The 12,107-nt window shown below is 57.2% G+C and overlaps 1 protein-coding gene across 3 annotated transcripts in view; it reads left to right on the forward strand.

Moving 5' to 3' along the window:
- Nucleotides 1-12,107, forward strand: part of SDK2 (sidekick cell adhesion molecule 2) — a 236,085-nt gene that overhangs the window by 135,182 nt on the left and 88,796 nt on the right. For all 3 annotated transcript variants that reach the window (XM_089317879.1, XM_051825916.3, XM_070060373.2), the window contains exon 3: nucleotides 3,091-3,197. In XM_089317879.1, coding sequence (XP_089174005.1) covers nucleotides 3,091-3,197 — 107 coding nt within the window. The remainder of the gene's footprint in view (nucleotides 1-3,090; nucleotides 3,198-12,107) is intronic.

The raw sequence follows: 12,107 nt of genomic DNA on the forward strand, positions 1-12,107 counted from the left end.
GTTTTGCAACAAGCAAATTACTTTTGGTGGGTCGGTTTGCATGTTCCAAAACATTAAGCATTTGGTAGGCTAGATCCTTTAACAGCCACTGTGTTAACACCCTTGTCCTGAGCAGTCAGCTATGATACTGTGTAGCCTCTCGCTCCCTCCGGTTTACCCAGTCTTCAGCTTGCTGTGTATCCTGGAGAAGTCTCTTTCAGCCCAGGTAGCTGTTCTGCATTCCGCCTGTGGCTGCGGCATCGTTTATTGATCCGGTCCCATTCTGATGGACGTTTCAGTTGCTTCCAATTCTGATTCGTTGACCTTGGCAATTACAAGCGACGCTACAGTGAACATCCTGGAACATATTTTTTCTCCCCCCACATTGTTGCAAGTGGATGGAAAAGGCCAGCTCCCAGGGGTGCAGCTCCTGGGTCAGAAGCTTGCATATTCTGATTCTGATAGATCCTGCCCCAAGGGCTGCACCAATTTGCAGTACCACCAACAGAGCTGAGGGCGCGCCTCCCTCCCCTCCCTCTGGCCAGTGCTGGCTTGGACCGTACCTGCAACTCTTCAGCATTCTGACGTGCAGATGTTGCCTCGTTTCGCTGTGAATCCCTTTCATGAACACAGAGGTTGTGCGTCTTCTCGGGGGTGGTTTGTTTGGTTTTTTTTTTTTTTTTTTTTTTTTTTTTTTGAGCCATTTTTATTCATTGCCTCTCCCTGGTGCTCAGTCACAAGATCTGACTGTTTTCAAAGCTAAAGAGCTTCCCCGGCCCGTCCTGCCTGCCGTCTCCCCTCTCAGGGTCGCCCCACAGCTTCAGAGGGGCAAACAGTTCCCCAGAGTTGCCTCCCCTTGCCCCAGGGGAGTGAAAGCAGGAGCGCCTGGGATGGCGTTGAGGATGGAGAGACCAGAGCGGAGTTCCAGAGCTGGTGCACCTGCTGTCTCTCCATCATCCCGCTGTGCATGGTAGCAGAGAGCAGAGAAGAACTGCAGTTGTTGGCAGAGACAGGGGACCTGGCAGCCAGCAGGTTCTGATTGATCTAGCAGGGCCAGAGCCAACTCTACACGTGCCCAGCTGTGAGTGACGCACCTGCAGGCCCAGGACGGAAGATGCGGTCCCACTGTTGAACCGGCGCACCACCAGCCTGGCAGTCAGAAGGGCCCTCGGGTCCTAGGCCCGCCTCTTCCCAAGGGGGAACTACAGGTTGATGCCAGGATACCTCTGAACCTCAGCTCTGCACCTCCAAGAGACCCCCCCTGCCGTTGGGTTAGTGTGGAGATTTAAGTCAAAGGCTCTCAAACGCTAACCGTATGCTTTGCGACTGTGCATATAAAATAAGAAAAGCCAGGCTGTTGTTGTGGGCTTTGAATAAAATTTAAATTTAGAAAATGGTTAAAACTGCCTGTATGCTGGTATTAGGTTTCTTATTGTCTTCCCAGAAATGTCCTTTTTAAACAAAATATTGATTATTTCTATTTATTTTTCTTTCCCTGGCACTTTTTAATATTAGTCTTTTTTTTTATTTCCGTTTGTGTTGCTTGAATGTTTGTTTGCTTTTTTGGTTGGCTGGTTTTAATGATCTTGAGAAAGTAAAAAGTTGACAATCATGCCAATCCCATTTTTTTTAAGTGCTACTGGTCCATGGTATCCAATAGTCTGGGAACTGCTGTGTGAAATGAAAAAAAATGCATGCAAAGCACTTGATCCAGTGTCTGATGTCGACAGGGCGCTCCTGTTGGGGGAGTTGTGTCATCGTTGGGAAGGTATTGATGATTGGGGCCTGCGCTGTGGCACAGCAGGTTAATGCCCTGGCCTGAAGCGCTGGCATCCCATATGGGCACCGGTTCTAGTCCCGGCTGTTCCTCTTCCGATCCAGCTCTCTGCTGGGAAAGCAGTGGAAGATGGCTCAAGTCTTTGGGCCCCTGCACCCACGTGGGAGACCCTGAGGGGGCTGCTGACTCCTGGCTTCGGATCGGCGCAGCTCCAGCCGTTGCGGCTGTCTGGGGAGTGAACCAGAGGATGCAAGACCTCTCTTTCTGTCTCTACCTCTCTCTGTAACTCTGTCTTTCAAATAAAGAAAATAAATCTTTTGAAAAAAGATATTGGTGATGGTGACTGCTTATGGTGGAGGTAATGATGGTGCAGTTGGTGATAATGATGTAGGTAAGGGTGGTGATGGTGACACTGGTGCCAGTGGTGGTGGTGGTGGTGATGGTTATGATGGGCCCTGGCCAGGACTCCTGTAGACAAAATTGGCATCCCCAGGGAGTGGGCTGCTTCATGCCAGAGTTGGCGTTTCCAGCTGCTGTTGGTAATGAGGTTGGGCAAATCCTAGGACACTCGAGGATGAGGGAGCAGTGCCCTGGGCCCAAACCCCTTGTTCCTCTGAGGGCCCTGAAGGGCCATTTCCAAGGATGGGAAAGATGATCACCGAGGGGCCCCTGGGAGATGTAGCCCCTGGCCCCTGCCCCTCACCCTGTCTCACTGTCAGAAGCTCCCCATGGCTGCTTCTCAGCCAGGTGCACACAGCGTATACCTGTTCTCCAGCCACCTGTCTCCGGTGCCCCGTGGTAACAAGTGTCCCCGGAGAGGGCTCCCAAGTGGCCTGCTGGTGCCAGACACCCCAGCCGAGGGCCCTCACCGACTGCACACCAGCCTGTCTGGCCCAGCCGCCTCCGGCCTTGCCCTGCCCGGGCCCCAGCAGAGCTGTCTGTAGTTTTAAGAAAGGACTGATGCAGAGAGTGTGGGAGACGTGTGAACTCCCCTGCCTCTGTCCCCTCTACCATTTCAGTTTATATTTACAGCACAGGCCGGTGCCTGGCCACAGGAGGCCCCACTCTGTCACCTGTGGGTCACGGGCTGAGGACAGCAGCCTCCAGCGGAGCTGACACAGCCCTAGGCGGCCTGGCCACGAGCAGAGTCAAGGTCTCAGGCACAAAGCAAAGACCTCATTGCCTTCGGGAAGGACCTCCCTGGGATGATGGACAAGAGCCTAGAGTTTCCTCGTGCTTTTCATTCCTGTAGGGGGGGCACTTAATGACCTCTGACTTCTGAACCCAGTCTGACCTCTGCACCCCTGCTCACTGGCATCCCCTCCCTCTCCTAGGTACATGATCACCAGCCTGGACCGCACCCACGCCGGCTTCTACCGATGCATCGTGAGGAACCGGATGGGGGCCCTGCTGCAGCGGCAAACCGAGGTGCAGGTGGCCTGTAAGTACCACTGGGGCAGGGTGGGGCCAGGGCGGGGCCTGGGGCAGGCGGGCTCGGCAGGGGCCACACCCACCGGCCACATTCTGGACAAAGCCAGATCCAGCCGTGGCTTCCCACACCACTGGGTGCTGGCAGTGGCACTTCGTGCTTGTCTGGCTCAGTCCCCGCATTTTACACTTGGTAGAACCAAGGCCCGGCAGTGGCAGGAGCTCCCCAGGTCACAGCGGGCCAGTGCCAGGCGTGTCTGCTGGCTCTGTGACTGTGCACACACGGCAGAGTGTCGAGAGCTCCCCAGGACCCTTCAGTCCAGGAGAGGGTGACTTCGTCAGTGCCCTTGACTGCACTGTGGTTTGTGGGGTTTTGTGTTTTGTTTTAAGATTTATTTATTGATTTGATGGTCGGCACCGCGGCTCACTAGGCTAATCCTCCACCTTGCGGCGCCGGCACACCAGATTCTAGTCCCGGTCCGGGCGCCGGATTCTGTCCCGGTTGCCCCTCTTCCAGGCCAGCTCTCTGCTGTGGCCAGGGAGTGCAGTGGAGGATGGCCCAGGTGCTTGGGCCCTGCACCCCATGGGAGACCAGGAGAAGCACCTGGCTCCTGCCTGCGGATCAGCGCGGTGCGCCAGCCGCAGTGCACCGGCCGCAGCAGCCATTAGAGGGTGAACCAACGGCAAAGGAAGACCTTTCTCTCTGTCTCTCTCCCTCTCTCACTGTCCACTCTGCCTGTCAAAAAATAAATAAATAAATAAATAAAAATCATTTATTGATTTGAAAGGCAGAGTTACAGAGAGACAGAGGCGGAGAGAGAGAGAGGTCTTCCATCTGCTGGTTCCCTCCCCAGATGGCCACAACAGCCAGAGCTGTCCTGATCCGAAGCCAGGAGCCAGGAGCTTCTTCCGGGTCTCCCACGTGGGTGCAGGGGCCCAAGGACTTGGGCCATCCTCCACTGCTTTCCCAGGCCATAGCAGAGAGCTGGATCGGAAGTGGAGCAGCCGGGAGTCGAACCAGCGCCCATATGGGATGCCGGCACTGCAGGCGGCGGTTTGCACATGCCACAGCTCAGGCCCTGTGTGGTTTGTGTTTTAAAGGGGGTCTTGCTGCCTGCTTTGAGGGTCTCCTCTGGGGTCAGCCTCATACTTGGGGAGGGGATCTTAAACCCAGCAGCCGAGACCTCCCCAGCCACAGGACTCCTGGGTCCCTGTGCCCTGGTTTCTGCATCCTCCAGCTCACTCAGCCTAAAGCAGTAACAGTGCGCAGGGCTCCATAGGCAGCCTCAGTGGGTGCTGTAACCCACAGTCGGGGAGGGGGATGATGAGTTGGGGTCTGCGAAGGCCCCTGTGGGCAGAGAGCAAAGTGGGAGATGCTCACGGAGCCCTGCCCATGGCACCAGTCCCCACAGGGGCTCCCTGATGGGGAGGAAGGGACAAGGACCCCAGCGGCTGCCAGCAACCGCCCTCACCACTTCCCCCCAACACCCCTCCCAGAGAAGGTGCTGTGTGCCAGAAACGAGGCCCACGGGGGCCTCTTCCCCATGGGGTTTCTTGCCGGGAGAGGGCCCGGCTGTGCTGCGGGACTTGGGAACTTGGGCACCCTTAGTGAGCCTGGGGAACGAAAGACAAGAAAGGACGCATTCTCTTCTGGGCCCACGGGGCAGGCACTGACGTAGCCCAGGGGCGGGCTTGCTCCAGGGAGAGGCCTGGGGGAGGGGAAGCTAAAAGAAAATCTCAATCAAGGCCTAGAATGTTGGTGATGATCATGAGAGCAGCCATGGTCAGAGCCGGGGAGGGACTTCCGGTACATAGGCACTAAAGGCGACATGCAGCCGAAAAGCCTAGAATTACACGGAGGGGCCTTGGGCAGCTGGGGGCCTGGAGGCCACCCGGGGAGCTTCCCTTAGCCGGCGTGAGAGTCCAGGGGCCAGGGAGACTGCGTGCACGCAGGGGTGTGCGTGGGTCAGTGCTTCTGCTCATGTGTGTGGGGGAGGGAACAAGTGTGTGTGTATCTGTGTGTGTCTGGATCAGTATTCTGGATTCCGTATGCACCTGTGCATGTCACAAGCATGTGTGTGTGTGTGTGTATGCAAGGGTGTGCATACGCACGTGTCCAAGTACGTGCTCACACGTGTGTGCACACATGTACCTGCATGGATGTGCCTGCCTGGGTTGGTTCACGTTTGTACACCTGTGTGCAGGAGAGAACGAGCGTGTATGTGTGAGTGTGTGCACACACACGTGTGAGTACACACACACTGTTGGAAACGCCATCAGTCCACGCTGTGGACACAGTTTCGCCTGGGCTGGGAGGGGTGGGGAGGGGGTACCTGGCTCTGGAGAAAACATTGTGGCGTTGAGAGTTCCGAGGTGAGATGACGTTGACTCCCTGGACTGCGTGAAAATGGAAAAGGCCCGGAGGTCAGGGACGGCGGCCGCAGCGCCGCCTTCTGGGCTGCAGCAGGCAAACAAGCGCTCACTACGCACAAACCCAGCACGGGAGCCACTCCTGGGCCTGCTCTCTGCCCTCGCCCCATCAGTGCCCTCCTGCCCCGAGCTGGAGGGTGGTAGTGTCAGACCTCTAACAGGGCACGCAGCGAGGTGCACCTGTCGTGGACACAGGACTTGATAAGGACCGAGGGGCGCCTGGTGTTTCCCTGCGCCTCGGGCTGACCTGGGCCTGCCCGTGAGGGCTCCCAGCCTGCGAGCAGGATGAGGAGCCGCTGGGGGCACCCGTGCTGCCTGACACCCTAACTTCTGCCCCGGCGCGGCCCCTCCAGGAGGGGTTACCCTGCGCTGTCTCTCCCCGCACTGCCGGCTCCAAGGGTCCTGGACCCCACAGTGAGGCTGGCAAGGAGGACCCTGTGTGGCCATGATGTGCAGGCTCCTGGCCCAAATGCCCGAGCGAGGCTCAGGCCCTGATCTGTTGCTGAGTCAAGGGTGCAGTGCAAGGACTTGGGGAGGGAGCCCGTCCCCAACCCGGGGAGGCAGCGTGGCCTCATGGAGGGGGCGGTGCCCTTGGTGGCTCTGTGACCCCAGGGGAGTGACTGAGCGTCTCTGAGCCCCCGCAGCTCAGGTCCCGCATCTGTGGAATATATTGAATGAGACCTGCTGTCCCATCAGGCTCAGGTGTATCAGAGCACCCAGCGCCCACACAGGAGCCCCCGAGCACCTTGGGAGCCACGGGTGCACTCAGCCCAGGGGGAGGAGCCGGCCACAGCAAACGGCAGCCCTGCCAGACACAGAGCGGGGCGCAGCTCCTTCCCCTGCCCCTCGGCCGCCACACATGGGGGGCTCCAGGCCCTGTCCCTTCCGCCATCAACAGGGGCCAGATGCCTGCCGGGCTTGGTTGTCACCATAACGTCCTTGCACGCGCCCCCCGCCCATGTCACGTGCTGAGCCCCCGCAGCTGGGAACCTGTGCTCCTGACATTCCAGGCCCCGAGCAGAGCACCAGGGAGCCTCTGGATGGGGCGGGAGGGGGAGCAGGGAGGGGGACCGCCCGTAGCAGCACTGAGGGGCGGCTGACACTGCAGGCAGCTTGGCAGGCCCGGGAGCGCCTCGCCTCACAACACCATTCAGCAGAAGCCAAGGTCACGGCCCTCTGGGCTGGGAAAGCCCCGGAAACTCCCATCTGGCCCAGCCCCGGGGTGAAGCCGGGAAACCGATGGCAGAGTCCCTGCGCACGGCTGTCACTTGCCTCGTCCCCGGCGGGCCTCTTCCATCATCCGTGGAAGCTGAAGAATCCCCTGTCCATTGCCCTCCCACGGCTTCTGGGCGTGGGGAAAGCTGAGGCCCGGCAAAACCATCCTCACCCATGTGGCTGTGCCGGGCGGCACACGCTGTGGTCTCTGGTGCTCCCTCCCATGTTACAGCTGAGCGCACTGAGCCTTGGCAGGTTAACGTAACTTGCCTACGGCACGCCATGGGGAATTCCAGAGCCGGGATCGGAACCTCGGCTGCCAGATTCCAAAACCGCCCCGTGCTGCTGCTTGAGGGCCAGAAAAGAAAAATCAAATTGGGGTGGGTGGGAGGAGGGTCACCTCACTTTACCCTGGTCCTGTCTGTCCGTGCACGCGTCCGTCTGTCTGTACATCCATCCATCTGTGCATCCGCCCCTTCTCTCACACTCACACAGCTGTGCTCAGTTCTGGGGACGCATGGGGGCACAGTTGCCCCCCCAAGCCCCTAGCTCTGCCCTGCTTGGTTCCTTTGTGCCCGGTGCAGCCGTCTGAGCCCCTCGCCAGGGATGCTGGGCCAGGCAGGCCCCACCTCTGGCTCCCACCCCCCTCCCGTAGAGGGATCGTGAATTGGGTTCTAATGAGAAATTAATACGGCAGCTGTGCTACCAACTAATGATAACGACAAAGTCGTTAAAAAAAGATTCTTTACTTGTTTTTAATTACAGCAATTAAGGAGAAGTCAATAAAACATCTCCCCCCACCCCGGCCCCCTTCCTGTCCCCTCCCAGAGTCTCCTCTCTGTATTTTTAAAGTCACCGTAAATTTTTGGCGTTGGCTGAGCGGAATGAGAGGCTGGGAGGATCAGGAGAGCCAGTAGTCGGGGTCCCTCAAGCCAGCAGCTTCCGCCCAGGTCCTGTGGGCCCCCAGCCGCGGCCCCCAGCCCTCAGCCACGGCTGACACCAGCGCCCACACACCCACGAGCCGCCACAGGGCGGAGGGGCCCTGCCCATCCTGGATCCTGGCCTGCAGCCCTTGCCACCAGACATCATCGCAGCCACACCGAGAAGATACGGCTGAGTCTCGCGGGGCAGGGGTCCCACCGACGGCCCCGGCTGCCTTAGCTCGCTCTCTGAGGTGTGACTGTGGGGTGCAGGCTGTTCAGGGCCACAGCTTGGTCTCTTTCTGGAACACGGCTCTTTCCTGAACGCCGAATTTAAAGCCTTCCCGAAGCACCTGCTGTTGCCATGGAGTCCCTGCTCCGTGGACAGCAAGGACGCAGCGGGGGCCAAAGCCAAGACACTCATCCCTGCCCTCCACCTAAGTCAGAAAGTAACTACAAGGATATTTCCAAAAAAAGATGAGTTTTTGTTGGGGCACCAGATTTGAAACGTGTGCCAAGTGTTTGCCAGACGTGTTCCCGCGAACTCTGGGAAGACCCTTTATGCTCACTTTCAGAGTGTTTGTGTCAGCATCAGCTTTTCTTTGCATTCCATTTTCTGTGAAGGTTTTTTTTTTTTTTTTTTTGACAGGCAGAGTGGACAGTGAGAGAGAGAGACAGAGAGAAAGGTCTTCCTTTGCCGTTGGTTCACCCTCCAATGGCCACCGCGGCCGGCGCGCTGCGGCCAATGGCAGGAGCCAGGAGCCAGGTGCTTTTCCTGGTCTCCCATGGGGTGCAGGGCCCAAGCACCTGGGCCATCCTCCACTGCACTCCCTGGCCACAGCAGAGGGCTGGCCTGGAAGAGGGGCAACTGGGACAGAATCCGGCGCCCCGACCGGGACTAGAATCTGGTGTGCCGGCGCTGCTAGGTGGAGGATTAGCCTAGTGAGCCGCGGCGCCGGCCCTTCTGTGAAGTTTTTGAACTCCACTTGCATTGCCTATGGTGAGACCCTCAAAGAAAAGCCGCATGTTGTAAGGAAAAATAAAGCCAGAGAAAGGGGTAGAGGGAGGGGACGGGGGTCTTGTGTGATACGGTGGCGGATGGTGGCTGCTCCGGGGAGGTGACAATGAGTGGAGTCTCCCAGGGAAGCAAAGGGTGAACCAAACAGACAGAAAACCCCTCCAGGCTGGGAACAACGAGTGCAAAGGCCCTGAGGCAGACTTGGGTGGAGGGAGCAGAGTGCGGATGAGGGGAGACGGGGCCTTGTTGGGGTGGCCACGTTGGGTGTTGCTCCCAATGAGATAGGAGTCACGGGTGGACCAAGCAGTGGCATGATAGATTCTCGCCGGAGGGAAAGGCATTGTTTTCATTATAAGCAAACACGTAAACCACAATGACTTACCATCCCGTGCCCCCCAGACTGGCCAGAACCAGAGTGTAACCAGATGTGCTGCAGGGAGCGTGGTCCAGATGTGGGCACTGGGTTGATGGTGTTAGCAGAATTAACGCGCATGGCCCCCCAGCCCAGCAATCCCGCTTTTTTTTTAAGACTTTATTTGTTTATTTGAAAGGCAGAGTTACAGAGAGGCAGAGAGAGAGAGAGAGAGAGAGAGAGAGAGAGTTCTCTCCCATCCACTGGTTCACTCCACAAATGGCTGCAACAGCCAGATCTGGGCCGATCTGGAGCCAGGAGCCAGGAGCTTGTTCCGGGTCTCCCACATGGGTGCAGGGGCCCAAGGACTTGAGCCATCTTCTACTGCTTTCCCAGGCCACAGCAGAGAGCCAGATCAGAAGTGGAGCAGCCGGGACCTGAACTGGCGTCCATCTGGGATGTCAGCACTGCAGGCAGGGGCTTTACCTGCACCTGCTGCATGGAAGCGAGTTTCCCCAGGGGCCCCAGCCTCTGTTACCGAGGACCTTCCTCGCCTCCCCTCTCCCCGTGTCATCTGGCTGCACGGGCTCCCTCTTAGCAGCCTCTCGGGGCAGGTGTGGGAGCAGTGGGCACACACGTGGTGCCTGCTCCAGCAGCGGGCTTCTCCCAGGCATACCTGTGGCAAAGCAGAATGGAGAGAACGGGTGGGCACTGGGGGCCTGGGGGCCATGCTGAGAAGGGGGTGGAGCATAGGGGAACAGTCAAGCGTAGAATTTGGATCGAGGCCATTTGTGCCTTCCTTCCCGACATCCCACCATGCGTACGGACAGCCAGCCAGGCACTGATCCCACCATGCAACCATGCAGCTATAAAACCATCCATCCCACCATGCAGACAGACACACAGCCACCCTCCCCTCCGTAGACATAAGCAGACACCACGTACACGTACACACAGCCACGTATCCTTCCATCAGCGCATCCCACCGAACAAACCCACGACCCCACGCTACCGCCCTAAAGAACGTCTTTCATTCCCGCTGTCCACCCCTTCTGTCTCACCCCTGCCCTTCCCACACATCCTTCCCGCTGGCCTGATGCCACGCACGTATGTGCACACGCCTGCTTTACTCATTGTCACTTTCTTGAAAGGCAAAGAGAGAGAACCTTCGACCTGCTGATTCACTCCCTCAAATGTCCTCAGTCTCCAGGGCTGAGCCAAGCCAGAGCCAGGAGCCAGGAGCCAGGAGCCAGGAACTCAGTCGAAGTCTCCCTGCTGTGGTGGCCTTGTTAGTGTCTCAGCTTCTAGGCAGCCTCCCCCCACCTCCCAGTCTGTCCCCCGTCCCGCACAGCTGCGCGGGATGTCCCTGAGTGCTTACCTGCTGGTCTGTTTGCTCTGCCCGACTCATACCGGGGTCTCAATAAGAAACTGTGCACATGGTGGCATTGGGTGGACTTAGAGAGGACCTACTGTGTGCAGGGCACCTACTGTGTGCAGGTGTCGTGCGAGGAGCTGCTAGGGATGGAACTGAACAGAACTGCCTCTCAGAGCCTGCTGCCTGCCAGGAGATGAAGCGGCCGTATGCAGGATTTTAATTCAAGTCCCGATAGGGAAAGGGGTGAGGGAGGGCTCAGCCCGGACCGTTTAGCCTCAGCTTAGCTGCTCTGTCTTCATGAGCCTCAAATTCCTCCCCACAAAATGGAACTAATAAAACCAGAGAGGGGAGAAATCAACACTGTTGCCATGAAATTGCTTTAAATTGTTCAAATATATCTTCCGAGTTCTGTGGGGGAAAAAAGTTTTTTAAATAGATAAAAATTATTGTAGGAACCGAAATCAAGGTGATTTATTGATGTAATTTTTATAGACAGAGCCAAGTAATAGAAATTAATAAACAATGAAAAATGTGTATTTATTAAAGTGGAGCTTGCCGTGTGTTTGGGAGGATTAAGTGAGATAATACGTGGGACGTCTAGGTGGAGAGAAGCCGGCAGAGAGTAAACCTTCCACAAATCTTTGCTTTTTTAATTCTGTTTGGATGGTCTGGGGTAATCTTTGCTAAGAAGATGATGTTTAAACTAAATGGTGAAAAATGCATGGGTTCGTTCCAGTATTTTAATACTGCAAATATTGGGTAGAATCTGCGGCACTTTCCGATCCTCTTCCAGTTTCTGTGGCTGCGTGACAGTAACCGCAGAGCCCAGTGGTGTTCGGGAGTCACTGCCCGTGCTCCCAGCGTCTGGTCCTCCCATGTGCACAGGCTGTGTGGGCATGGCTTGTCTGTGCTCCGCAAGGGCGGAGGTCTCAAGGCTGGGGGCTGAAACCAGCCTGGGGGCTCAGGTCCCCTCCTCGTGGGCTGTTCCCTCGTCTCCTTGGGCTGGAGGGGCTTCCTCCCAATATGGGATTCCAAGGGCGAGTGTCAGGGGAAGCTGCCTCCTTCTGATGACCCAGCCTTGTCATGGCATCGTTTCCAGAATATTCTATCAGTGCAGTAGTCACAACTTCCCCAGATTCCAGAGGCGGGCGTGGGGGCAGGTGCTGTGGCATAGCGGGTAAAGCCACCGCCTGCAGTGCCAGCATTCCAATATGGGTGCCTGTGTGAGTCCCGGCTCCTCCGCTTCTGATCCAGCTCTCTGCTGTGGCCTGGGAAAGCAGCAGAAGACGGCCCAAGTGTCTGGACCCCTGCACCCGTGTGGGAAACCAGGAAGAAGCTCCTGGCTCCTGGCTTTGGTCTGGCCCACAGCTGGCTGTTGCAACCATCTGGGGAAGTGAAACAGCATATGGAAGATCTCTCTCTGTGTAACTCTGACTTTCAAATAAAAAATAAATCTTTCTTGTAAAAACACATCAAGAACTCAACAGGCACAGGTGTGTGGAGGCAGGGCCTTTGTGTGCCCGGGTGGGTAGGGGACACCTGGAACCCAGCCTGTCTCGAGTCGGCCGTGCAACCTTGGCTCCCACTGGAACTCACTAGGCAGCTCTACAGGC

Source organism: Oryctolagus cuniculus, chromosome 17 (genome assembly GCF_051225735.1).
Source record: "Oryctolagus cuniculus isolate XC-2025 breed Fujian yellow rabbit chromosome 17, ASM5122573v1, whole genome shotgun sequence".
In the NCBI taxonomy this organism is placed as follows: domain Eukaryota; kingdom Metazoa; phylum Chordata; class Mammalia; order Lagomorpha; family Leporidae; genus Oryctolagus; species Oryctolagus cuniculus.